At 47.5% G+C, this 23,576-nt stretch overlaps 1 protein-coding gene across 1 annotated transcript in view; it reads left to right on the top strand.

Moving 5' to 3' along the window:
- The first annotated feature begins 6,925 nt into the window (after positions 1 to 6,925).
- Positions 6,926 to 23,576, top strand: part of CAVIN1 (caveolae associated protein 1) — a 35,039-nt gene continuing 18,388 nt past the window's right edge. Inside the window, exon 1 of the mRNA XM_056863675.1 lies at positions 6,926 to 7,601. Within this exon, the coding sequence (XP_056719653.1) occupies positions 7,182 to 7,601 (420 nt within the window). The 5' untranslated portion in view covers positions 6,926 to 7,181. The remainder of the gene's footprint in view (positions 7,602 to 23,576) is intronic.

Genomic DNA, 23,576 nt, shown 5'->3' with positions numbered 1-23,576 from the left:
ATTATTACAACTGACAACTGAAGATTAAATTTCTGCATACCACTTTTCCAAGTAGAATTGTCTTAAGAATGGGAGTTGTAAGAGTCCTGATCTGAATAGCCTGGGCTAGCCTGACATCAGATCTCGAAAGTTAGTATTTGGATGGGAGACCACCAAGGAATACCAAGTTGCTACACAGAGGCAGGCAATGGCACACCACCTCTGAATATCTCTTGCCTTGAAAACCCAATGGGATTGCCATAAATTGGCTGCAATTAGACAGCAAAAAAAGACATGTAAAAAGATGTAAGATGCCCCCCCCCCCATAAGGTTGTGATTTTAAAAGGGAGGAAGTGTACGGAGAGAGCTCCACACAAAGCTAAAGAAACCCAAGATAATGTTTCAGTTGTTTTAAGCATGGGAATGAGAGCCAGCGTGGTGCAGTGATTACGGTTTCGGACTAGGATCTGGGAAACCCAGGTTCGACTCCCCGCTCTGCCATGGAAACTTGCTGGGTGACCTTGAGCCAGTCACACACTCTCAGCCTCGACCCTGGCAAGTGTTTGGATGGAAGACCTCCAAGAAATAGTGACTCAGAGGCAGGCAATGGCAAACCACCTCTGAAGGTCTCTTGTCTTGAAAACCTATGGGGTCGCCATATATCAACTGTGATTTGATGGCCAAAAAAAAGCATGGCAGTAGAAAAAACAAACCTTCATTCACAAAGAGGTGCAGCCCAACGCCTTTTTAAAAATAACGTAAATAGAATATACTATTGTTGCAAAGAAATATCTTCATACAGGACAATTTGCTTTTGAAGAGTTGTGTGACAGGCTGAAATTCAATACGTATAACTTTTCTCCAGCTTTTTTGTGCTGAGAAAAGAATGTTTAAGTGGTTGAATTTCTGCCTGTTATGCACTTGTTATGGTGTGTTAAATGTAACATAACTTCAGTAATTATGTATATATTTCTTATTTTTATTATAGATCATGATGGGTGTTAGTCTGTCACTAGCATTAGAAAAGAGCAAGAGTCCACTAGCACCGTAAAGACTAACAAAATTTCTGGCAGGGTATGAGCTTTAATTTTTATTATGCCCTTCTTCTAACAAACATATAGCATGTGCTCTTCCTCAGCTCCTCTTTGTATCTTTCACAATGTTTATTTATTTACTTTAATTGAGTCCCCCAATGCGGGTCCAAAGCCATGCACATTGTTCACCTCTCTTCTATTTTATATTCAACAGCAACCCTGTGATATAGGTTAGGCTTAGAGTGTGTGACTGGCCCAAGATCACCCAGCAAGCTTCCATCGCAGAGTGGGGATTTGAACCTGGGTTTCCCAGATCCTAGTCCAAGAGAGGGAGGGAGACTCACCCAGTGAAGGTCATGGCTGATCAGCATTTAAACTCGCCCCCTGCTTGACCTCTTTATCCACTACATGGGTAGTAAAGTAGTTTTTAATGTTTGCATTCCATTATCTAAAGACAGAACTTTAGTTTACTTCCAAATTTCTAGTTTACTAAAGACACACATATTACTTCTATTCAGCATCAGGATTTGTTTTCCTATACACTTCTGAATGGTCAGTTCCATAGTGTGCATATAGCTCCCTGCACATCAGACTTAGGGTTGCCAACCTCCAGGTACTAGCTGGAGATCACCTGCTGTTACAACTGATCTCCAGCCGATAGGGATCAGTTCACCTGGAGAAAATGGCCACTTTGGCAATTAGACTCTATGGCAATGAAGTCCCTCCCCTCCCCAAACTCCGCCCTCAGGCTCCGCCCCAAAACCCTCCTGCCAGTGGCAAAGAGGGACCTGGCAACCCTAATCAGACTGGATTTGCTCCACAGCTGCATAACCCTTGGAGGCTTTTTAGAGCATCTCTGAAGCAGAAGTCATCTGAGCAATCTGAGCAAAAGTCCTTGCTGTGTTCCTGCCTGAATGTGTAAAACTGACTCATCACCCTCAGACACTGGCAGCTTTTGTTCTTCTCCCAGGGATGAGTCAGGAAGGATGGGTTGTGCCCTAAGAAATGTTTATCTGTGAAATGGTCTGTTATTTTCAACATTTGGTAAAAGAAAAACAAACGCAGAAGGGAATTCAGTTTCCATTGCACTGCTCCCTACGCAGGACATCCCAACAAAAATAAATGTATCCAAGCTGCTTCAACATGGGCACAATTCCCCATTGTGCTGTCAGGGCTGCTGCAAACGCAGAGGCATTCCCACTAGCAACAGAACATCCACATAGAGATATTCTCCGTATTTCCCCTCCAGTTCCCATCATGCCAGAGTGCTTTTTGCTGGCTTTAAAAACAAAAAATAGTAGTATGCATGTTCCTCTAGTGATGCTATAGTGATATACCTACTGCAGATTTTTTAATATGCTTGCCAGTGGCAGGAAGGGAGGATGGCAGGTGCAGGTTGCCAGATGTGGGCCACATGTGGGCCAGATGTGGACAGGGAGGTCCCAAAATCCACACCAGGCCAACTCTGAATATGATCCTCCTGGGAAAATCATACTAAAACTGGTTTGGGAAAACACACCATGATGCTAGAAGCTGGAAAGTGGAGGATTGATGTTATGTAGAAGATAAAAAGAAAATTGCTTCTGTTTTTTTTCTGGGTGGGGGAGAAAGCATAGAGCTAATGCAAGGAGCCACTCCTGGTTAAGGAATAGCTGGTGGGGTGTAGACCAGCATCTGACTAATCAAATATCTGCTGCAGTCAGATGTCACGTGCAAACCACATTATGCTCCTGCCAAGCACAGAGGTTTGCTGTTCCCTCCTTCCCGCTGTGTACCACACAAAGATCAAGGACTTCACGGTCCAGAAAACCTTCAGCCTAACCAACAATGTGTTGAATCCCAGACGCTTTAACAAACTGTGGTTTTGTTTCTTGCCTGCAAAACAAGAATTATTAACCCCCAGAAGGAGGAGGAAGGAAGTAGCATGTGACCCCAAGAGTTTCGGGCTTGTTCTCGGTACAAACAAATTGTGATTTCTTCATGACGTCTGAATGCAACTGTTGTCAGCTGCACACCTTCTGTTTGACTAATAATGTGAGTTGTTCCACATAGCCAAGAACACACTGGGGTAAGTGGCAGCCTTCTTTTTTTCTTGCATACAGATTTAATCTGCTAGCAATGGCAGGGGGTGAATGCCACTTTTACCCCAGCCATATACCCACCTCTCATTTGGAAGCAGGTATTCCCTGATTGCTGTGACCTGGTTGGCCCAGGCTAGCCTGATCTCATCAGATCTTAGAAGTTAAGCAGGGCCAGCCCTAATTAGTAATGGATGGGAGACCACCAAGGAATACCAGGGTTGCTATGCAGAGGAGGGCAATGGTAAACCACCCTATGGGGTTGCCATAAGCTGGCTGCGATTTGACAGCACCTTACACCCACATTCCTTGATTGCTCTCAGAAAGCAACTTCTATCTCCAAATTAAGCTACAAGGCATAGCTCCTCTCACTGGCTGTGTATGGTAACTGCGCTCCCCACTAAAGACAACAACACAGTTCAGGAAGGAAGTGTGAACCACACACAAGCACTCATTAGATAGGCACATGTCTACAGCTGCCAGCTAATTAGAATGTTATTGACCCAGACTGTCCTCTGGGCAGGTTGCCAGAATTGTTGGGGTTCAAAGCCAGAGAAAGTTCCAGCCAAGCAGTTCCTGCTACTAATGCTCATGTGTACACTCTCCCTGCACATACTCATGCACAAAAGAGGACACATGGGGGTAATGGCTGCCTTCCGAATGTTTGCACTGTGCAAGCTTTGTTCAGGGAATGCAAAGGCATTTTGTTCTGCTTCAGACAAGTCTGCTCTTTAGTAAGACTGAGACATGGAGGCAGCTGACACTATTTGGTAGAGTGCTTTTGACAAAATGGCATGTGTATAAGTTGGTCTCTCAGATGCTCTGCCAGTCAGTCAATCTATATTTTTATATATGGGTCATGACAAAACAGAGCTCTAATTCAAGCGACAGAAAGGGCATGCCACATATAAATAAACAGCTAAACGTAGTCTTTTGTTGCAAGAACTGTGTATAAACTGCCATCAAATCGCAGCCGACTAATGGCAACTCAGTAGGGTTTTCAGGGCAAGAGACTAACAGAGGTGGCTTGCCATTGCCTTCCTCTGCAAATTGACCCTGGTATTCCTTGGTGGTCTCTCATCCAAGTGCTAACTATGGCCAATCCTGCTTAGCTTCTGAGATCTGACAAGATCAGGCTAGCCTGGGGCTATCTAGGTCAGGGAAATTGCAAGGATTAAGGAGTTATAATTGGAGAGACAAGAAAATGCAACCTTGGAAGAGCTATCCGAAGAAAAGTGAATGTCATTTTCTTAAATAACTGTGCAAAAAACAAAAAACAACAACGTGATCTGAATAATTCTCAGATCTGAACAAGATTTCTGAGTTGGATCCAGCCAGCTTTCCCCCTCCCTACTGCAGCCCTGACCTACATGCCTTTTGTCTTTGCAGGTCCCACAATCCTCAGCACAGCCTTTTTGGATGGTCAAAAGGGACCCCCCCTCCCTATTCTACCAGCAGAAAAGCTTTGTGGATCCATCCCTCTGTCTGTAATTATGGTCTAAGTACTTTCATACATAATGGTTGTCAACATCTCAGCAGCAGACTGATCATGTGCCTCCATTTATGTGGCGCACCGTCTAGAGCGATTGCCAGCATTTTAGGTGGTGATTATCTGGCGGTTTTCATAATCACAGCCAATAAAGAATGAATGCCTCGTGTATGCTGGCCTTTACCGATATTAGGCCTGCCTCTTCTCCAACATTTTGTTGCATTAACTTCTGGAATATACCAATCTCTGTGAGCCTCTCTGTTCTGTTCCATATATCATTTAACTATCCTCAAAAATCATGAGCCAGTGGAGTCACTGGAATTTCTCCATCTTGCTTGAAAAAGTAGGGAGGCCAGCCTCCAGGTGGGGCCTGGGGATCTCCCGGAATGACAGCTCATCTCCAGACTACAGAGATCAGTTCCCCTGGAGACAATGGATGCTTTGGAGGGTGGACTCTATGGCATTGTGCCCCACTGAGGTCCCTGTCCTCCCTAGGCTCCACCCTAGTGTTGCCAGGTCCCTCTTCGCCACCGGTGGGAGGTTTTTGGGGTGGAGCCTGAGGAGGGCAGGGTTTGGGGAGGGGTGAGACTTCAATGCCATAGAGTCCAATTGCCAAAGTGGCCATTTTCTCCGGGTGAACTGATCTCTATCAGCTGGAGATCAGTTGTAATAGCAGGAAATCTCCAGCTAGTACCTGGCGGTTGGCAACCCTACTCCACCCCCAAATCTCCAGAAGCTTCCCAACCTAGATCTGGCAACCCTAATTCCCAATCCCACTCCGGTGGCTAGCGGTGACCTGTCAACCCTATGAAAAAGCCAGTCGCCATAGAGGCAAAACAGAAAGCTCAAAGTACAGCCTGAATTTCTCCTCCTAGGCAGAATGACTGCCATGGCACTCCAGGCATCCCATTCAGACAGGGCCATTATCACTCCAAGCAAGGTAGATAGGGTTGCCAGGTTGAGAAATTCCTGGAGATTTGAGGGTGGAGCCTGGGGAGGGCAGGGTTTGAAGAGGGGAGGGACCTCTGTGGGGTACAATGCCATAGAACCCACCCTCCAAATCTGCCATTTTCTCCAAGGCAATTAATCTTTGTAGTCCAGAAGTTACTTGTAATTCTGGATCTCCAGGTCCCACCTGGAGGATGGCAGCCCTATTTCTACAGCCAGACCATCAGGCAGCTTTCTCAAAATCTAGACAAGGAGTATGCACTCTCCATCTCGTCGTCCTTGCAGACAATTGTGGAGCTGGATTTGGAGCTGAAGCCTGAAGTCCAGCAGGCAGGTGGTCGCCATGGTACTGCCCAGTGCTGATACAATCCTGCGCTGTGCCCACTGAACACCCAGCGAGTCACCCAGAAAGCTCCACAGCTGAGCAGGGTTTTGAACATAGGGTTATCACAGCCACACCCAACGCTCCAGCCCCTGTGCTCTCCCTGCTTCATATGTTATTGCCGGTCACAAGGAGGGACCAAGGTGCATCGATCCAGAGGCGCCCAAATCAGACTAAGACAACAGCTTTATCTAACTTGCTTGCAAAATAAGTTGTCAGCCAATTCATAAACTGCCTTGTTGCTTCATATTGGGAGAAGGAATTCTTGCATGCTACTGTGTTTTTTCCCCCTGAAGCTTCCGTCAATTTTCAGATTATTAGAGAATTATTAGAAGAGGCTTATTCGTCTAAGATTATTAGGGTACTGGAAATGCCTTCTGCCTGGCTGCACCACAAGAAAATGTCACCCTTTGTGTCAGATGGTTCACAAAGAACATGTTCACCGACTGTGCCAGACAACAGCCAGAATCCTCCTCCTCATCCATGTATATTCATTACATGTAAATAAAAACATGTGTCTCGAGACATGCTCGCTCCTGGGAACGCATCACTGTGGGCACACAGCAGCAGAGCCAGTTGTGTGTGCTGAGTGATCGGAGGCACATGCGCCCCGCAATTGTCATTCTGTGCCTTTAAAAGGAAATCTTTAAAGCTTGTGCAGGCCCCGCTGAAGTCAGAGGTCTCTGGGTTATCCCAGCTGTGTTCCTCCGTGCAGCTGTTTCCAGCCAGCCGCTCTTGAACATTTGCAGTTATACACAGAACAGCAAAAGGCTCTCCGGCTGCTCTGCACAGAGCATTTTTGTTCCGGGCGGATTCCCTGGAAATTTGGTTAGGAATCCCTGCCTTTCAACTTAGTGAAAACAGAGGCTGCCGAGTATGAACATTTTTACATTCCTCTGCGAGCGTGGAGTGAGCGAGCCCTGCCTGAGCTTGCATACTAAAGCTGTTGCCTCCTCTCCAACTATTTTAATCATTTCAGAAAAAAAGGGGTGGGGCTGCCAGGCATTTGGCAAGAGGCTCTTTTCCTCCAGTTGAGGTGGAGTCAGCCAATGGCTGGGGAGCCTGGAATATTTTGCAGGACAGTTTCCCCCGACAGCTTGGCAAGGGCTGTGCCATTTCAATTGAAGCACACATCCACGCGCTGCGCTCTCGGCTTCTGGCTCGCCTCCCAGCCCTGAGAGATCTCGGATTCGGTCTCGCCTTCCCTCTTTTTCTGGACCCTGCGGTGACAAACCTCTCCAGGCTCTGCTAGCCAGGACCCCTGAGCAACCATGGCAGACACCACCCTCCAGATTGTCGAGCAACCAGCGGCCTCTGAGGCCTCCGAGGAGCCCACCAGCGAGGAGCCCATCAAATCCGACCAGATCAATGGCGTTATGGTGCTCACCCTCCTGGACAAGATCATTGGGGCCGTTGATCAGATCCAGCTGACCCAGAGTCAGCTAGAGGAGAGGCAGCAGGAGATGGACGGGGTGGTGGCCAGCATCCAAGGGGAGCTAGCCAAGCTCACCAAGGCCCACACCACCACCAGCAACACTGTCAACAAGATGCTGGAGAAAGTCCGCAAAGTCAGCGTCAACGTGAAAACGGTCCGGCAGAACCTGGAGAAACAGGGTGGGCAAATCAAGAAGCTGGAATCCAATGAGGCGGAGTTGCTGAAGCGCAGGAACTTCAAAGTCATGATCTACCAGGTAAGGGGTCCCCTTTCGATCTGTTTCTTGTGAGGTTTTTGTTTTTTTGCTTATTTCTTCTGGCTGCTGAAGGCCCTGAAGCGTGATGCCCCCTCTGACCCCACCCACCAAACAGGACTTCCCAAAACTCCCACATTACAGCACAACGTCAGTAGGACCTTCAGGATTTCGGTCATCACTGGAATCTTGGAGAGAGGGGAAGCTGAAAGTTAAGACACAGTGCCCCAAATTTTGCTAAATTTCCAACGCTGGCTTTAGACACCCCTCCCGATGCAAACTTTGCCCAGAACTGTAGCAGAATACATTCAGCCCATTATTTCATATGAAGACAGAGAGTCAAGTGGTGTCCTTCAAGTTACAACGCATTAAGATAGCTTCTCTAATGTGCATGGCGTGGCATTGATTTGGGGAAGGCGTCTGTAACGTACAACTGCCCTTTCACAGGCAAGCAGAATGTCGATCCTCCTCATTAGGAGTCAGTAATGGCATTGTTCCCGGGGCGGGTGGGGTGGTGGTGGTGGTTGCATTTGCTACTTTGCTTGAAAAATTAAATCTGATGCGGTGTGGGTTACAGATTCTTTCATTCATGACCCTTCACCTCCCGGAGCTTTTTGTAGTTTCCGTGGGAGGCTGCTTTGTTCTGCTCTGCAGCCGTGTTCCCAGCATGCTCCCAGCCTTGCCTTCAGATCTCATAATAGCAAACAAACAAAAATGTGCCGCCCCAAGCCGGGTTTCCTCTTCTGCAGTGGTCCAAGCTTTGAGGCCTGCAGAGGAAGGGAAAGTGGGATCTTGCGAGAAAAGGGGAACCCGCATCGGCGGGACAAGCATCGAAAAAGGGCAGCACGATCCCCCACGAAAACCAGCAAAAAATGCTACTGCGTTTCTTACTACCACAACGTGAAAGAGGATCTAGTTATGTCTGGCGGAGGAATCTGACAAGTAGCTGACCAATATAGCCCTCTGATTCACAGCTTGGGCATTCCCAATTATATCATGCCTCAAAGGCGGGAATACTCCAGTATATAAGGATTATGAACTACCACCAAAACCAGGTTTATAAATACACTTAATGGAAGCTCCATGGATCATGTTAGGGAAGATTCGGGTCTGCATTGATTGAGAAATGGGAGAAAATTAAAGGCACAGCAAAGGAAAGAGAAGAAAATGAGGGCTGGATCCTACTAACTTGCCCACTGATGCAAGAGGGGTGATCTCGCCCAGTTCCCTTCCTGACTGCAGGTTTTTCAGGGGTCAAAAAGGGACCCTCCTTCCTCTTGCACCAATGAAAAAGCTGGAGGATCCACCCCAAAGAGGAAAATCTGGAGATGTGTATCGTTACAGCTCAGGAGATTTCATTAGTGTTCATAATGAAGTATTTCTTCACTGGAGTCTAAAACAATTCCAAGTCAGTGTCACAATCCGCCTGGGTTTTGTGGAAGTGGGCTGGCAATAATTTCCACACAGGAGAGCCCCTGAGTTGCCTGCACACTGCACACATTGAGGGCAATAAACCTTAGAATCGTTAAAGAGCCTTGAAGGTCTAGTTCCTATGCTATGAATTCATCCATGAACAATTTTGTTAGATGCTGGACTAGAGTTGCCAGGTCCTCCCTAGCCACCGGTGGGGGGTGGGGGCGTAGGGTTGCCAGCTGCAAGTTGGGAAACTCCTGGAGATTTGTGGGTGGAGCCTGGGGAGGACAGGGACCTCAGTGGGGTACAATGTCGTAGAGTCCACCCTCCAAAGCAGCCATTTTCCCCAGGGGAATTGATCTCTATAGTCTGGGGATGAGCTGTAATTCTGGGAGATTCCCCAGGCCCCACCTGGAGGCTGGCACCCCTATGCTGGACTTGTGTAATATAGTCGTTAAGATAATCCGCTGGGAGCAAGCAAGTCTCTGGGTCAAATCACAGCCAAGCCTTGGGTTCGTTAACTAAGCCTGAGTCCAGCATCTACCACTTGGGGATGACAACATAGTACGTGGTATAGACTTAAACTAAAATCCTGTATAAGTACTAAAGCTGCAATCCTGTGCATACTCAACTGGGAGGAAGCCCATAGAACTCAATGGGACTTGTTTCCAAGTAAGTACACATAGGGCTGCAAGTCATAGCAGCAGCAGCAGCTTCATTATAAGCGTAAACTGGATATTGAGCAGATAAAATCTTTTTGACCATGCAAATGTAGCCTGCCCCTGACTTTAATTCTGGTTTGGTCATTTGGCCAAAAAGACAACAAGAATATGGTACACCCTCGCCATTCACAGGCACAATTTCACTTATTTGTGTGATGTGGTTTCTAGCCTGTTTTTACTCCCATTGTGCCACAAATGTAATAATTACATTTGTTCAATTTTGTGCGATAAATTAATGGTAATCCCGGGCATGGATTTCCTGTGAATGGCGTGGGTCTGGTGTACTCACATCTATCGGGTTATTCTTCAGCGATTCAGATAACAGAAGATCTCCAATTGTTGTTATTATTATCTTTTCATTTCGTCTCATGGCTGCTAGTTTGGGAGCAGGGCCATTTGGGGGGGGAGGGGAGGAGGGGGAGGAGAGTCTTGATCAAGAGAGAGCCGTCCGAGAGGTCTACACCATGCAGATGGAAAATAGGAAAAATAGCGCCTTTTCCCGGCAGTATCCCCAAATCTGTACTGCATCTTTTTGCCAGCAAGCAGAATTTACGCCTCATGATATGAGATGACATGAGATGTCACTCGGAGTGATGTGTATCTGTGTGCTGTCAAGTCACAGCTGAGTTGTGGCGACCCCGTAGGGTTTTCAAGGCAAGAGATGTTCAGTGGTGGGTTGCCATCGCCTGCCTCCACGTGTGCTGAGAGAGTTCTGAGAGAACTGTGACTGGCCTAAGGTCACCCAGCTGGCTTCATGGGGAGGAGTGGGGAATTGAACCCGGTTCATCCAGGTTAGAGTCCACTGCTTTTAACCACTACACCATGCTGGCATACTAAAGTCTCCCAACAATCTTCCTGGCCAAGCTGGGGCTTGAATGTGGGATTCTTGCCTTCAAACATCATGTTTTAGCAATTGCACTACCCTGGCTGAGCCTAGGAGGAGCCACCCCATAACTAGCTGCTGTGCAGAGCCCAAGTGTTTCAGGGGTGGGACAGTTTGTTTAAACTTTGGAATGTGAGCTTCAAATCCCAGCAGGGATCTCAGACTCACAGTGTGACCCTTGACAAACCACCCAGTCTTATCCTTGTTGGTCAAATGGGAATGATGGCAGCCATCTCCACAGGCTTGTTGTGATAATCAAGGAAATATAACTGTCTTGTTACAGAATTGTTTTGGGGTGTGTGCAAATGAGATCAGGATTTGGAAGTTCTTTTGTATTTATCTATTTAGTGCATATCTGTCCCACCATAGAACCTGTTTATTCCACCCTCCAGCATGGAACTCCCCATTTTATCCTCCCAACAATGGTAGCCTTATTAAAAGGTTACAGAGAACCCACATGCGACCTGCATGTACACTCGTACCCCCGTTTGTAAGAAAAAGCCAATGGACATTCACTTTACAAATGAAACTGGGGATGAGTAGCTGGGGTATATGTGGGGTTTAAATTCAGTTGTACAAGCGTTGAATTTAAACTGAGAATATCTCAATGCACGTATATAGAACAATCAAGTGTACACTGTACGCAGACAGTGTAACTTGGGAACTAGGGGAGGCTGTGAGAGAAATCAGCCCAAGGTCACCCAGCGAGCTTCATGGCAAAGCAGGGATTTCAGTCTACACTACTACACCACACTCGCCCACAGCATACCATGAGATGGTGCCGCTGCCAGAGCCCAAGACATCTGCTGGGGGTCTCCGCCACTGTCCCCACATTCCTCTCCTGCCCCCGTGCCTCCCTTGCCACTCACCCACGTTTCCTTCCTCCCTCCACTCCCAAGCTCTCCTCCGGTGACACCTGTGTCCCTGGCTGAATATGCTGCCCAGTGTCACCAGTAGGGTTGCCAACCTCCAGTTACTAGCTGGAGATCTCCTGCTATTACAGCTGATCTCCACATGAAGCTGCCTTCTACTGAATCAGACCCTTGGTCCATCAAAGTCAGTATTGGCTGCTCAGACTGGCAGTGGCTCTCAGGCAGAGGTCTTTCACATGACCTACTCACCTAGTCCCTTTTACTGGAGATGCCGGGGATTGAACCTGAGACCTTCTGCGTGCCAAGCAGATGCTCTAACACTGAGCCACGGCCCCTCTCCAGCCGATAAAGATCAATTCACCTGGAGAAAATGGCTGCTTTGGCAATTGGACTCTATGGTGTTGAAGTCCCTCCCCAAACCCCACCCTCCTCAGGCTCCGCCCCAAAACCTCCAGTAGGGCTGCCACATTCCTCTTCATCACTGGTGGGAGATTTTTGGGGCGGAGCCTGAGGAGGGCGGGGTTTGGGGAGTGGAGGGACTTCAATGCCATAGAGTCTAATTGCCAAAGCGATCATTTTTCTGCAGGTGAACGGAACTCTATCGGCTGGAGATCAGTTGTAATAGCGGGAGATCTCCAGCTAGTACCTGGCGGTTGGCAACCGTAGTCACCAGGGAAGGGCATGCAGGTGGTGCGCAGTGGTGGTAGCACTTCTGGCAGCCACGGCAACGGCACTCCCAGCTGCATGCACCACCCCATGCTGTCAGTGAAAGGGCTGGAGGTGGGTGAGCTTGTGGGTAGGCAAATGCAAGCAGAGGGCTTGGGGTAGGCAGGGGAAGGGAGGGGCCCTCTGGCACTCTTTGCCCAGGGCCCCCCAAAACCAGGAACCGGCCCTGGTTGCCCATCTTTGAATACAATAAAGTGCTTCGGCCATGAAGAGCAAATGCTTCCCCGCTGAACTGAGCTGACAGGCTGCAGACAAAGAGATTCGCCCCCCAACAGGCACCTCCGCAACACAATGATTGATCACAAGGGACCGCAGGGGCCCTGGGGAAAGCTGGCGATGTGTCTGTTCCAGAACTTTGCCCCGTTGCAAAAATGTTTCTCTATATACAATGGCGGAAGGAAAATAGTTTTGCTTTCAAAGGGGAATTTTTTCCTACTGAGGTCAGCTTGCCTTGTGGCTCTGGACGCTTCTTACCCTGCCTGGCACCGTTTGTTTTGTTTCAGAATTCCTCTCTTCTGCACACCAAAAAAAAAAAAAATGGTTGAGGCTGTACTGATAAGCACTAAAAACCATCTCTATAATTTACAGTCAGGCGCCTGTTGTCCTAAGGCCATTTATGCACGGAAGGTTTTGCCGTGGATTTGCCGCTCTATAGATGCGCATTTTCCCCATCTGAATTCTCAGAACTGCACATGGGGGCTTATTTTTGAGTTTTAAGAATTTGGATGGGGAAAATGTGTACCTAGAGAGCAGCAAATCCAAGGCCAAACCTCCCGTGCATAAATGGCCTTAGTGGATTTTGTAGCCTGCCAGCGATCTCGAATTTGAGATTTGGAGAATTTCTGTCCCAGGATGGAGAGCATGGCGGGCGTGGCTATTTTTGTTCTCAAGGCCATGTAAGTTTGACACTGAGCTCGGGAAGAATTATTACTATCACCCACATCAAAGGTGGCAGATTACTTCAGAAGCTATTACCACTGCTCTCTGCATGGGTGTGCCCCTGTGAATGTAACAGGATGTATATTAATGTTTTGCAGCCACAGTGGATCCATGTGCACAAAGGGAGGAGGGTCTTTGAGCATGGCCTAGTGCAGGGGTCCCCCACACTCGAGAACACCTTTTCTGGCGCCCGCCAAGTGTTTTTAGAGAGTGGGTGGAGTACAGTTGCCAACCTCCAGGTACTAGCTGGAGATCTCCTGCTATTACAACTGATCTCCAGCTGATATAGTTCACCTGGAGGAAATGTTTGTCTCTTTTGCATTTTCGAGTGTGTTCATGAAACATCTTGGGTGCACACTTAATAGGGTTGCCAGCTCTGGGTTGGGAAATACCTGGTGATTTGGGGGGTGGAGCATGGGAAGGGCGGGGTTTGGGGAGGGGAGGGACCTCAGCATGGTACAATGCTATAGAGTCCACCCTTCAAAGCAGCTGTTTTCTCCAGGGGAACTGATCTTGGCATAATCCACCCCTACTCATCCACTGCACTTTAGTTTAGCTCTGATACTGCTAGAAAAGTCAAATGTATTTCTAAGTACACCTGTAAGAATGTCTGGAGTAAGGACCCAAAAGCCATGAAATACCTGTTATTAAGAAGTGGAATAAATGTTTTAAATAAATAAATGCATAAATGATTTTTGTAGTCTGGAGATCAGTTGTAATTCTGGGAGATCTCCAGCCCCCACCTGGAGGTAGGCAACCCTAGTCAGAAGCTGAACCCCCAGCCCCGTGTAGCTTGGAAACCTCTTGCTTGAGCACATTTCCAAGCTTTCCAGTAGAACCACAAAGGCTAGAAATAGATAAAACCTTCTTAGATTTTCAAAATGCTGTGCTTTGTAGCAGGTTCACATAGCCCTGAACTCATATTCAGTCCAGTATCTAAAACCTGCTTATGTTCCGACATCTTTACCCACTCCCCTCCCCTAAAAAAATTCTCTTGTACATGTTGGGACCAAAAATTGGGAGATAATCCATTGTTTGGTCCAAGCCACACAATTATGCAGCCTGACCTGGATAGCCCCAAGCTAGCCTGATCCCGTCAGATCTCTAAAGCTAAGCAGGGTCGGCCCTGGTTAGTACTTGGATGGGAGACCACCAAGGAATACCAGGGTTCTGACACGGGGCAGGCATTGGCAAACCACCTCCAAATGTCTCTTGCCTTGAAAACCCTATGGCAAGGGTGTCAAACATAAGGTCTAGGGGCAGGATCCAGCCCCTTGAGAGCTCTTGTCCAGCCCGTGAGCCAGCCAAGGGAGTCACCCTCCCCACTCTCGATCTGGCCTGGCGAGGCATGGCCTGACCCAACCAAGAGACATTTATATTAATATATCCAGTCCTTGTAACAATTGAGTTCAACACCCCTGTGGGTGGTTGCCATAAGTCAGTTGCGACTTGATGGCACACAAAAAAAAACCCATTAAAAAAACACAATTACACAGCAGCACCCTTACCACTTCTGATCGGGTTGCCAACCTCCAGGTACTAGCTGGAGATCGCCTGCTATTACAACTGATCTCCAGCCAATAGAAATCAGTTCTAGAGAAAATAGCCGCTTTGGCAATTGGGCTCTATGCCCTTGAAGTCCCTCCCCTCCCCAAACCCCGCTCTCCTCAGGCTCCACCCCAAAAACCTCCCGCCAGTAGTGAAGAGGGACCTGGCAGCCCTAATTTCCGAGCATAACCCAGTTAAGCTGCATCCCGGGCTGTCTCAGCACGCCTTTCTCTTCCTCCCTGGGAGTCTGACACTGCAGCGGTTCTAATCCCTGAGAAGAACATCTGCGGCCCCTCGATGCTGCCAGGTGATTTTGGCCAACGAGTTCCCCCCCTTCAGCCATAAAACATCTCTCCCAATTAGAGTTGCAGAAGGCCCTATAAGGCTATGGCAAGGCCATCCCCCCGGGAGCCAGTTGTAGGATTGTTCTCTTCCATCTATTTTCGGTATCACTGTTGGCCTCGAAGCTGCAGTTCCCAAGCGAGGCCTGGGGAATTCGGCTCCGTGGTTCCCACCAGCTCCAGTTCATTGACAGCATCTCACGCTAATCACCAGCCTCTTGCAAAGTACATTCAAAGTTACTTTTCTCCATCTATTAAAAACTCTTTGGCACCCAGGTGCACAGTATTTCTCATCCCCTGTAGAAGGCAGAATCTGGTGATTTACGATTTAACACGTTGCTGCTCTTGTTTTATTTTAAAGCCACTGTGGCTAGAAGCTTGGCCTTGCTGGAATGCTGTTTACATGGTCACAATGTACTGGACTGTGTAGCTGTCAATCAGCCAGAGCTAGAGAGATTGGAGGAACAGGACATTTCCCATTCATATTCAGGATAAGATCAAATTGGGTAAGAGGGTAAAGGAACAAGCATCTTGTATTTCAATCATCAGCTCTTTGGGGCAGGAAATTGCCTTCATCATGTAGTTGTTTTGAAAAGTGCCATGGATATGGAATAAATAAAATAATAATAAAATAATATGGTGCTTTGTGGTGGACAGTACCACTTTCAGGTTTCAGTTCTGGATTTTGTAAACGTGTTTAAAGTCGGTACACTTTAAGATTTAGATTTTGCATTTAGCATTGCTGAATCCACGCTCACCTCACAGTTAGGTGATCCTGAGGCTATAAAGTAGGTTGAAGTAGTTCAGATGGGGAAATACTATTTTTGAACATTCTTCCATATTTTAAAAGCATCTGCATGTAGAAATAAGACTTGTAACCCCAGTCTCTTCGATAAGATATTTTGTACTACTTTGTATAATCCAGATGGATGGAGAAGTCTTAAGATTTTCAGAATACGGCAGAATGCTTCTGACAGATAATATCCATATGACCCCAGACTAGAATAACATATAAAGTGTATGCTGATGTAAATGCCCAGTAAAGGTAATGATGATGATGATGATGAACATATAAAGTCTTCAGGATGTGTCACATAGCATAATTATTAGTTGCATGCTTTTAAATGGTTATCTAGTTAAAATGATTCAATGAGGAAATTGAAATTGTTCAAGACTTTCTATTCCTTGGCTCCACCATCAACCAAAAGGTAGAGTGTAGCCAAGAAATCAGAAGGAGATTGAGACTGGGAAGGGCAGCCGTGAAGGAGCTAGAAAATGTTTTGAAGTGTAAGGATGTGTCACTGGCCACCAAGACTAGATTAATTCATGCCATCGTATTCCCTATTACTATGTATGGGTGTGAAAGCTGGACAGTGAAGAAAGCTGATAGGAAGAAAATAGATTCCTTTGAAATGTGGTGTTGGAGGAGAGTGTTACGGATTCTGTGGACTGCCAAAAAAACAAATCAGTGGGTTATAGATCAAATCAAGCCTGAACTGACCCTAGAAGCTAAAATGACTAAACTGAGGCTATCGTATTTTGGTCACGTCATGAAACGACAAGAGTCACTGGAAAAGACAGTCATGCTTGGAAAAGTTGAGGGCAGCAGGAAAAGAGGAAGACCCAACAAGAGATGGATTGACTCAATAAAGGAAGCCACAGCCTTCAATTTGCAAGATCTGAGCAAGGCTGTCAAAGATAGGTCATTTTGGAGGACTTTCATTCATAGGGTCGCCATGAGTTGGAAGCAACTTGACGGCACTTAACACACACACACATACACACACACGCAGTTAAAATGATTACTACAGAGGAAAACAAGTTTCCATATATTTAATCTAAGAGTGGTATGATTTGTTCTCCTGATTTCCAGTATGCCATCATTTTCTGCAAGTGTTTTACATGAAAACTGTAACTTGGATTTGCATGCATTACTGTCCAACTTTGCAGACACAGTCTGTGAGTTTGGATTCAGAAACTTGGTTGTGTGTTTACTGTTGGATTGAACTTAGCTGATTTATGGCAACCCCCATAGAGTTTTCAAAACAAGAGACAAACTGAGGTAGTTTGCCTTTGCCTGCCTCTGCTTAGCAACCCTGGACATCCTTGGCGGTCTTCCATCCAAAGCTGGTTAGCTTTGCAAGATCGAGTTAGCCTGGGCTATCCAGGTACTTATGGGACTCAAATAAGAGATGGTGGCACAGCTTTATAATGGAAGGACATATACCCCATTTCCACCATGAATAAAGTTAGTGCTATATGTCATGCTTTGGTCACAGAAAGGACTAGTTAGACTGAAAGAACTAAAGGAAAGGATTGATCCAGTAAAAAGTGTTTTGGGGAAGAGATCTCAGGAAACAGTTACATGTGTAAAGCCAAAAATACGTACTTGTCCTGCCCTGCTCTGGAATTATTGGACTGGATCTTGCCAACTTTTCCACTAGTGAACGAGAGAAGAGCTCCCTCTGAAGAATGAGGTCTCCAAAAGTCTGCCTGGGATGTGGGTCCCATGAGGACAAAAGCCACGTGTGATGGGGGGGAGGCTTTTGGGGGGGATCAGGCAGAAATCAAGTGGAAAAGCTGGCAGTAGCCGACCCCTTTGTTCTTATTGGCGCATTTCAACTTATTTTATTAGGTCTATGACCGCAGTCTTGGACCAATAAAGGAGGGAGGGATGGGGAAACAGGGAAGGGATAAAAAACATAGAGAAACATAAAAGGCATAAAAACAATAATAGATTAACAATGCTAAAAACCAGGAGTCAGCCCGGAGAATAAAATTTCCTAACTAAGCTAGACTAGGGACAGAGCAATCTAACTAGAGGTTACCAAAGGTAGGCGTTGAGAATTCTTTCTTCTTAAGAGCAGCAACCTTGGCCAGAAAGCGTGCCACATTCGATGTTACCAAACCATTGTTTGAATCGCCAAGCAAAAATGACAACACCCAGGAATGTGAAGGAAGGTTCAAGTTGGTAAGAATTGAAGCAATAAAGGCCTCTCTGTCCTGAGACCAGTGAGGACAACGAAGCATCAAATGGTCCAAGGTTTCAATTTCACCCATATTGCATGGGCAGAGACGATCTGAATAGGGTATCCCATTAAACCTACCCAACATAACCATAGAAGGAAAGGCATTCAGGCGGGCCAAGAGAAAAGCCCGATGGTGTGAAGAAATTGGAATCGTAGTATGAAAGTCTGGAAGCTTCTCTGGTGGAGGGAGCCCCAGCGTATTGGCGCATTTGCTGTCTTAGGGGAACTGTCTAAGCCTACCTGTGGTCTCTTTTGGAGCCGATCAACCATCCTCCTGCTAGCTAGGAGAAAGACCAGAGGTCTTTGTTGATCATAAGTCATATCAGGGGAAGGAAAAGCAAGGTAAACATTTAGGAAAAAGAAAGCCTCAGGATGTTTAGACTGCACCCTTTCAGGGATGATGTTGATGCGTGCCTCTTCCTCTACCTTCTGCAGGTTGCCTGGTTGTGCGCCAGGAACAGCTTCAGAAAGGAAGATTAAAAAAAAAACTCTTTAGCATCAGGCCATTGACCTGATAGAGTCAAAAAGCAAGGCAGAAATGGCATTAAGCAAATAAATGCGTTTTCAGAGGGAAAGCCAAGGGGATTGCAAGTGTAATCAGCATAATATGAAGTTAAATTAAAATGCCATCCCTAGTTGATTAATGGGACTAGAAATGAGCAAAGGGTTCTTGGGACTATGAAAAGAGCTGATTCTGCTGTGCAGGTTCCCTCCATGGGGCTCGGTGAAATATCAATGCAAAGATGGCTTCTAAGTCCAGTTCCCCATGCAAAGCTAGCACATTGTTTGCCTTCCAAGAAAAAGCTATCACTTTCTAGCATTAAGAATCACTCATCAATGAAGCGGTCTGTGCTCAGTTAAAACCAATAACCAGTCTTTTCAATCTGGGTTGTTTCCATTACCGTTGGATTTTGAGCTTATTTGGGGCATGTAACTAGAACAGGCCATATTCCATATTGTCAAGGTTGATGAGGAAAGTATTGAAAGATATACTTTCCTGCTAGGAGTTAGTAGTAACTTTTCAGTGGCATCCTAAACAGAGTTACACCCTGACCTCTTTTTGTAGTAACTTCCAGTACCACCCCATCACGTTTCTGCTGTTTGTCTTATTGGGTATAAATCTGCCACTTGAACATTAATCCTTTATGCATTTCATAGAGACCTTTTACCCAGAGAGTACTGTGACTAGCCCAAGGTCACGTTGTAAGCTTCATGTGGAGGAGTGGGGAATTAAACCTGGTTCTCCAGGTTAGTCCGCCCCTCTTAACCACTTCGCCACAGGTTAATTGCAAGACTTCCTGAGAAGCACTAGTCAGTTGTAGCAATCAGCATAACAGAAGAGAATTGCCCAGCCTGCCTTTTAGATAGGGAGGGAGAGAGGTGCCTCTGAAAATCCATGGAGTTTTTTTAAAAAGGTTTTTAAAAGGTATTGTGTTATTCTTATGCAGTTTTACTCCTGCTCCTGAAAAGTATCTTAAAAATAGAACAAGGTGGAGGGAGAATCCTCAGCTTCCTGACTGACACATGAGAACACAATGGGGGGGGGGGGCTTCAATGCACATAAGGTGTGAAAGCTGGGTTGCCATCTCTGGGTTGGGAAATTCCTGGAGATCTAAGGGTGGAGCCTGGGGAGGGCAGGAGTAGGAAGGGAAGGGAGTTCACCAGCCGTACAGCCCATCCATCAAAGCAGCCATTTTCTCCAGGGGAACTAATCTGTGTAGTCTAGAGATCAGTTGTCATTCTGGGACACCTCCAGGCCCCACTTGGAAGCTGGCAACCCTATATGAAAGCAAAACAGAGAGAGAAAGCAGATTACCTTCTGCTGTCTAGAATCCCAGTTGCAAGGGCAATTTAACGCAGGATTGCATCAGGAACCTGCCCACCACAGCAAAACACTCTGGTGTGGAAGCAGCTCTGCTTGGGAAAAGGTAAAGGTAAAGGTCCCCTGTGCAAGCACTGGGTCATTCCTGACCCATGGGGTGAAGTCACATCCTGACGTTTACTAGGTAGACTCTGTTTACGGGGTGGTTTGCCAGTGCCTTCCCCAGTCATCTTCCCTTTACCCCCAGCAAGCTGGGTACTCATTTGACCGACCTCGGAAGGATGGAAGGCTGAGTCAACCTTGAGCCGGCTACTTGAAACCAACTTCTGTCGGGATCGAACTCAGCTCGTGAGCAAAGCTTTTGACTGTAGTACTGCAGTTTACCACTCTGCGCCACGGGTCTCCTTGGGAAAATGTAGGTACCCATTTTTTCCCCAGCAGAGGAAAAGTATCTCATGGATTACTTTTTCTGCCAGGAAAACATTAGGGAAGAAGAGTGTTAAAGTTTCCCTCTCTCTCCACACTGTTCTCCAGTAAAGCAATCTGGCAGCCAGATCGGCATCGACAAAAGTCATTTTCAAACATGCCGTTGAACTCAAAACTCTGATCCAGCACAAGTTAAAACAGCCCTGGAAACACAACCTCCGTGTGTATCCCAGGCTCCTTCCCATGCCTGAAGATCTGATAGGAGCACTTGGTTGGAGTGTTGCACAACCATCAGTACCTGAACAGATGAAAACAGGCGCAAGTGCAGTTACGTTAAAGGAGAAGCAGCACAGAGTGCAGTAAGAAGAAAAGAGTTGGTTTTTTATATGCCGACTTTCTCTACCACTTAAGGAAGAATCAAACCAGCTTACAATCACCTTCTCTCCCCCCCCCCTGCAACAGACACCCTGTGAGGTAGGTGGGGCTGAGAGAGCTCTAAGTTAGCTGTGACTAGCCCAAGGTCACCCAGCTGGCTTCATGTGCAGGAGTGGAGAAACCAACCTGGTTCACCAGATTAGCATCCGCCGCTCATATGGAGGAGTGGGGAATCAAACCCAATTCTCTAGCTTAGAGTCCACCGCTCCAAACCACCACTCTTACACCACACTGGCTCTCAATGATGAATAAGAAAGCCTGCAAGACCCTAAGATAATGTGAAACCACAGGAGGGAAGTCTCGGAGTTTTGCTGCCTGCCTAGGACTGTAAAAACAGGGTGGGGTTGTGAAGCAGCAGCTGGCTGTAGTGCTTGGGCTGCACTCAGCTTGGGAAGTCACAGGGTGGGATCCCTGGAACACCAATGCACCAGGTTACCTGTGGCAAGTAGGGTTGCCAGGTACCCTGTGGCCACCAGCAGGGGGTGGGGGTGGGGTTGCCAGAGCCAGGTTGGGAAACTCCTGGTGATCTGGGGATGGAGCCTGGGGAGGACAGGGACCTCAGTGGGGTACCATGCCATAGAGTTTATCCTCCAGCATCCATTTTTTTCCCAGGGGAACTGGTCTTTGTAGTCGGAGATGAGCTGTAATTCTGGGGGATCCCCAGGTCCCACCTGGAGGCTGGCATCCCTAGTGGCGAGTCAGATTTGTCTCAAGGCAGCCAGGCAGGGTTTTTTTTTTACAAAAGCATGGGGAGGGGCTGTGGCTCAGTGGTAGCGCATCTGCTTGGCATGCAGAAGGTCCCAAGTTCAATCCCCGGCATCTCCAGTTAAAGGGACTAGGCAAGTAGGTGATGTGAAAGACCTCTACCTGAGACCCTGGAGAGCCACTGCCGGTCTGAGTAGACAATACTGACTGATGGACCAAGGGTCTGATTCAGTAGAAGGCAGCTTCATGTGTTCATGTGGATCTAGAACCCTGTTGCTTGAGTCCAGTATCTTGGCCTTCTCCCTCGATTTAGTTATGGCTGCATCTCTGAAGGAATGCCGTCTGCCCCCTCTTCATGGCCAGGTTTCCAGACACACGGCTCCAGGCTACTTTGGGGAGAGGCTGTGGCTCAGTGGTAGAGCATCTGCTTGGTATGCAGAAGGTCCCATTTTCAATCCCCAGCATCTCCAGTAAAAGGGACTAGGCAAGTAGGTGATGTGAAAGACCTCAGCCTGAGACCCTGGAGAGCTGCTGCCGGTCAGAATAGACAATACTGACTTTGATGGACCAAGGGTCTGATTCAGTGTAAGGCAGCTTCATATGTTCGTATGTTCTTTTCCTTATCGGCCGTGAATGGCTAATGAGAATGTGCATGAGCTGGCCGGGCTGTGTGAAAACCTTTTGCAAAGGATTCCTCAGCAAGGCTACGGCAAGCCCCTTTGCTCGTGTGCCCTGGCTGCCACTGTAGTTAACCGAGCCTGGGGCGTGCCTGGTGCCGCTGTGCTTGTGCAGATGCCTCTGGATTCCCCCATTGCTGCCCACTGATCATTCGTTTTCCTCACCGTAGCCCGAGAGGATCCACGGTGCGCCCTACGAACCTTCACCAGAGAGTGTGCCCGCTGACTTTTCACCTGAGAGTGCACCCTTTGAGCTTTCGGAAGACAGTGAACCCTATGACCCTTCTGAAGAGACTTTGCTTTCTGGCCCTTCAAAAGAGAGCGTGCCACGGCCTCAGCCAGCGCGGGAGGAAAAGGGAGGCAGCCGCTTTGGGCCATCCACAGATGATGCTGAGCCTCTTCTCCTTAAACTCTGAAAACACCACCCCCTCCCCTCTCTCTCTGCTTAACCATCCCTGGCCCTCTCTCTCTGCTTAACCATCCCTGGCCTTCATGTAGACACCAAGGGTTCATCCCCACATGTGTGTAGAGCAATCCAGGCTTGTTTTAGTGGCATGGGGAGGCCTTTTGCACTAGCGGTTGTGTGTCTGTCTGGAGCATGGGCTTGTGCTTCCTATGTAGGGTTGCCAGCCTCCAGGTGGTGGCGGGCGATCTCCTGCGACTACAACTGATCTCCAGCCGATGGAGATCAGTTCACCTGGAGAAAATGGTCGCTTTGGCAATTGGACTCTGTAGCACTGAAGCCCCTTCCCTTTCCAAAGATCGGCCTCTTCAGGCTCCACCCCAAAAACTTCCCACCGGTGGCAAAGAGGGACCTGGCAACCCTAACTGGGTGTGTTCTGCTTCAAGGGCTACAAGCATTGGTGCATCTCTGCTCCTGTGTGCTCACAGTCTCTTTTGCAGAGGCTCTGCCTGCCTGTTTTTTGTTAGCTGCTGAATAGTGAAAAGATAGCAGCAAACTGATGCTATGACATGGTGCTTTGTTTGAATCTGCTTTGCAGCCAATGCGAGTGAGCCTGTCCTAGCGTGGGGCATTTCTAGCCAAGCTTTGTCCAAAGTGGAGTGTGTGCCAAGCATGCAAGAGGTCAAGAAACCAGGACATAAAGATGTGGCAAATAATCCCCCAGAGAACGGGGATTCCCATTCCCAAATCTGGGCCCATTTTGTCCACTCATGCTTCTAGCCAGCCTCCTCTGTTCATATAACTTAGAATTGCCAACCTCCAGGTGGTGGCTGGCAATCTCCTGCTATTACAACTAATCTCCAGCCGATAGAGATCAGTTCACCTGGAGAAAATGGCTGCTTTGGCAATTGGACTCTGCCCCAAAAACCTCCCGCTGGTGGTAAAGAGAGACCTGGCAACCCGAATACCACTAGATATCCCTAAGGGCCTCCAAGAAGGCAGGTAACATTTTTCAGACAAGAGGGGACACACAAAAA

The sequence above is a fragment of the Euleptes europaea genome, chromosome 18 (genome assembly GCF_029931775.1).
Source record: "Euleptes europaea isolate rEulEur1 chromosome 18, rEulEur1.hap1, whole genome shotgun sequence".
NCBI lineage: Eukaryota > Metazoa > Chordata > Lepidosauria > Squamata > Sphaerodactylidae > Euleptes > Euleptes europaea.
Note: the sequence above shows the minus strand (reverse complement) of the source record. Positions and strands in the feature narration are given on the sequence as shown.